This window comes from Aphis gossypii, chromosome 1 (assembly GCF_020184175.1).
Source record: "Aphis gossypii isolate Hap1 chromosome 1, ASM2018417v2, whole genome shotgun sequence".
Classification (NCBI taxonomy): domain Eukaryota; kingdom Metazoa; phylum Arthropoda; class Insecta; order Hemiptera; family Aphididae; genus Aphis; species Aphis gossypii.
Genome location: NC_065530.1, coordinates 38,488,094 through 38,493,018, shown reverse-complemented (window position 1 = coordinate 38,493,018; position 4,925 = coordinate 38,488,094). Strand labels below are relative to the sequence as shown.

General features: G+C 25.6%; 1 protein-coding gene across 2 annotated transcripts; it reads right to left on the bottom strand.

The window, feature by feature from the left end:
* Window positions 1-1,987: 1,987 nt before the first annotated feature.
* Window positions 1,988-4,498, bottom strand: LOC126548885 (zinc finger BED domain-containing protein 4-like). Of its 2 annotated transcripts, none has more exons than XM_050196937.1 (2): window positions 2,843-4,498; window positions 1,988-2,480 (listed from the first exon to the last, which is right to left on the bottom strand). In XM_050196937.1, exons 1-2 carry the CDS (start codon window positions 2,979-2,981, stop codon window positions 2,044-2,046), a joined length of 576 nt encoding a protein of 191 aa, XP_050052894.1. In that variant the 5' UTR covers window positions 2,982-4,498; the 3' UTR covers window positions 1,988-2,043. Both variants share the same exon structure in this region; 1 of them encodes a protein (XP_050052894.1).
* Between the last annotated feature and the right edge of the window lie 427 nt (window positions 4,499-4,925).

Sequence of the window (4,925 nt, the reverse complement as noted above, 5' to 3'; positions counted from 1 at the left end):
TATATTATGGTTTAAGCGTAAATTATTATTTTAAAAATATTTGAATACGGGACATTTCAAAAGATTTTAAGTATTTTTCATATATTTAGGAATGTGTACTTATGTATGCTCAAATACATTTGTTTATTCACATTATTTTTATTGCTTTATTGACTATATTTTTGTCGTATAGTACTACAGTTCTTTATACTTAGGTAAACATAATAAATACACTCGTTTTACGGAATTTCCACGGAGCCACAATGAAACCCTTTAAAATTCCTAAAACATACCCAAGCGATCTGTTCCGATTTCTAAGAAGAGCACGACGAAATACTAAGTATTTAAAACCCATTTTTCAAACATATACATTTCACGATTAACCAGAAATTATTATTATTATCACTACAATCGATTTTAAATAATATCGTCTTTAGACATAATTAGCGTATACATCAGATCTACGCGGAGACATTAAAACTATACTATACTGTACCTACCTAAACTAACCTAACCTATATTACTAATTTGTGAACGTGGAAGGTACCTGTACAAAATATTTTGGATTTGACAGAACAATCTAATTTATTGCGATAAAAATATAATAATATTATATATAATGTCTAAAAATATTTTTATATTTTTAAAATAAATATTAATTATGTAAAATATTTGTATTTTCGAATTTTTTATCCGACTATAAAAACTGAATCCGAACTTTTAACTGATTAACATTTGAAATAGTTTTTCTTTGTATACTAAATACTTTTTTCTTTATAATTTATACCGTTATATTTTAACAATTAATATTTTTGGCAACATTTGTTTCCACAATAGTTGTAAATAAATAAGTAAACTATTTGTCATAATACGAAATATTTGATAATAAGTTTTTATTCGGTCTATTCGAATAGTTATTATTCGGTCTATTCGAATAGTTTTTATTCGGTCTATTCGAATAGTTTTTATTCGGTCTATTCGAATAGTTTTTATTCGGTCTATTCGAATAGTTTTTATTCGGTCTATTCTAAATATTCGAATAGTTGTCGTATATATGATTATTCGGTCACATAAAATAACATTCGAATAAAATATTCGATAGTTATGAATTATTCAATTATTTCAAATTATTCGATATTATTATTATTATTCATTAATTCGAAATATTTATTATTAACTCATTCATTCGAATTACCTTAATTACTAAATTGATACAATATATGATAACAATGAACAAAAACGCCAAAAACCTTTAAACTATAACCAGTATAACCTAACCTAACTACTATTAAGTATTAATTCTGATTGTCAACTATATGAACTAATCAACTAAATGAACTAATCCAAATATTCCAAATTAATTTTATACAAGCTGCAAGCTAAAGTAAGTTAAGTAAGTTAAATTGCTAAATTGGTTAACCAAGTATTTACAAAAACTATAAATTGTATAACTTCACTAAGAACTTATAATACTTAATAGTTATCAATAATCATTAAGTTGATATCTTTTTAATTTTATCATTACTGATGTATTGATGTATTGTGTATACAATTTTTTAATATTCATTATTCTATAGTCTGTACATATCTGTGTGTATATTATAATAAATCCTATTGATCCATTTAAACTTTGATTACTATGCTACAATTATTTGATTAAAAAATAACAATATAAATCTTTGGAATAATATATTATTGCAAATATTTGATAAAAAAAAAAAAATAATAACCAACAACAATCATATAACATTTCATAATACTTAGTATAATATATTAAATTATAATAAAACTGTAAAAAACATAATAAAATAAACAATTTTTAAATAAAAATACAACTGGTTTATAAAATATAAATTCTTTTCTGTAGTAAAGAAAATGTCAAAAATTAAATAAGTAATGATAACAAATACAAATTTACAATTTAAAATAATATAAATTCAAAATATAAAAATATAATTGATTAATAAAATAAAACATAAATTCTTTTCTATAGTAAAGAAAATGTCAAAAATTAAATAAATAATGATCACAATTTAAAATGTTAGAAGTTAACATAAAACTAAATTATATTTCTAAATTTTTATTTAAAAATATTAAAATATTTACATTTTTTGGTGACAGTCTGTTCCTACGTTGACTAACAATTTGTCCGGCTTTGGAAAAAATCCTCTCTGAGGGAACAGACGTGGCAGGAATACATGCATATTTTAATGCCAATTCTGATAATGGATCTAATACAGAAAAATGATTTTTCCAGAATTGCATTGGATCTTCTTTTAGATTTAGATATGGCAGATCCATGTACTGCCTGACAAGTGTTACTGCAGTACTCGTATCAGTTGTTTCTGACCTAATTGTTGTAACCTTGGCTTGTAAGTAATCAAGCAGGTTTTCGTTTTCTGTGCTGCTTGTTGAAACACTTGAAACAGTAAACACAGATTGGATGGAGGTTTGTTGCCCTGTAGATATAACTTCCATGTATTCATTATTTGTGCCTAACACTGAAATAAAAAAAATAAAAATTATTAAACAATATTTATTATTTTCTTTATAGTACAACTAATATTATTTTAATATTGGTTTTGCAGTTTTACTCACAATTAAAAATTAATATTAAGTAATAGCTAATTAGATACCTATATTTTTATTCATTGAAATAAAATATTTAGTTTTTACTTAAGTTTGAGTATTCTAAAATTGTTTACAGTTATGTTTTATGAAATAATTATAATATGTAAGAAATTATTTTTTTAAATTATTAGCTATAGTAATGGAGTCTAGAATACTGGTATTCAATACAATTATGTATTGAATTTATTTTATTGACTAAATTATCAAGATTATTATAGTTTTTTTTATTTACTTCTGTTTCTTAATAATTCAGCAACTTCATATTGAACCTCTTGCTGGGCTGTTTCTACATTAGAATTGGATTCAAATGCAGCTTTTTTGTAACGTGGATCCAATAAAGTTGCTTTGGCATAAAAATGTGACGGGAACATCTCTTCCACTGCACCGTATGCCAAAGAAATATTTTCAAGCAAAGAATTCTTTAAAAATGTTCCACTTAATGTTTTCGGTACTTTTTTATTTATTGAAAGTTGAAGACCTGGAATGAAATAATAATGTTACAAAATAATAGGTAACTGAAATGTATAAAAAATGTCTAATTACCTCTGATCAATGGAATTACTTTCCCTAGAGTTGGTTTTTGTTCATATGAAAGCTGCACGGTCAATGTTTCAAATGGTTTTAACAGCATTACCAAATCTTCTATTATTGTCCATTGTTCATTAGTTGGCATCGTCGGACATCGTTTAATTGATAAAGAAACAACAGTTAGAGGTTCTTTGACCTCTAGAAGACGCTCCAGCATAATTAAGGTGCTATTCCATCTTGTTGAAACATCTTGTTTCAATTTCAAAACAGAAGCACCCATCTGTTGTTGTTTCTCTGCCAATTGTCTTGTGTCAACTTCACTGTGTTTAAAATGGCTAACAATTGTGCGACACAGCTTTGTCAAAGTTAAAATTTTTACTTGTTCATCAGGCAGTAACTTGTCATCAGAATCTAATTTTAAGGACTTTTTTACAATAATATTCAGTTTGTGGGCTGTACATGGAATGTGTTCAATATTCATCAAACGTATAGCTGCCTTAATATTTGCTCCAGAATCGGTAACAATTGCACACACTTTTGACTGAATATTCCAACTATGAAAAATGCCATGTAAAACGTCAGATAGATGTTTTGCTGTATGATTGGACGTCAATTTTTCAGTAGTCAATACAAAAGTTCTCAACTGTAAGTTTGCGTCGAAGAAATGAACCGTTGCTGTTAAGTATGACTCTGTGTTCATTGATGTCCATACATCAGATGTAATTGCAACATGTTTAGCAATTGACACTAATTCAAAAACTTTGGCCCTTGTAGTTTCATAGATATTTGGAACGAGCGTTCTTTCGATCGTTCTCCGGCTAGGCAGTGTGTAGCGAGAATCCAGAAGTTTTATTAACTTCTGAAAACCACGGTTCTCAACAATGGAAAATGGCTGCATGTCTTCTGCAATCATTTCCACTATAGCCCTATTGAACTGATCAACGCCTCTTTCTGTTATCGCTTGATATCTATTAGTAAAAAAAATAATTGTATTTAATCTTCATTTATTTAATTCACTAAAAACCTATTTATATTTGGTGTTTTTATAATAATATTAATTATGCTCTAATATATTATATTAATTAGGTAGTTAATAAATTACCTTGAAAACAATGTCATTTGTTTTAATCTTTTAACTGAAATTTGACTGGTTTCAGTCGTTTCAGTTAAAGACCTTTCATTTATTAGTTTGGCAGGCATTTGAGCAACATAATTATCTAAAGTCCGTCGTCTAGATTCTGTAGTGATACCTATAAAAAAATGTTAGTACAATTATACAGAATACATAATTATAATATCATACTTCACAAAATTAAATTTCTGTATTCATTAAATACAATAATTTTAAAAGTATTTTAATTTAAAAAATCTTTTAAAAAAAGTTGTTTTTATACTATTTTGGTTACAGTATTAACTACTTTGTAGAACTTTATATTAATTTTTACCTATATATTATATTAATTAGGTAGTTAATAAATTACCTTGAAAACAATGTCATTTGTTTTAATCTTTTAACTGAAATTTGACTGGTTTCAGTCGTTTCAGTTAAAGACCTTTCATTTATTAGTTTGGCAGGCATTTGAGCAACATAATTATCTAAAGTCCGTCGTCTAGATTCTGTAGTGATACCTATAAAAAAATGTTAGTACAATTATACAGAATACATAATTATAATATCATACTTCACAAAATTAAATTTCTGTATTCATTAAATACAATAATTTTAAAAGTATTTTAATTTAAAAAATCTTTTAAAAAAAGTTGTTTTTATACTATTTTGGTTACAG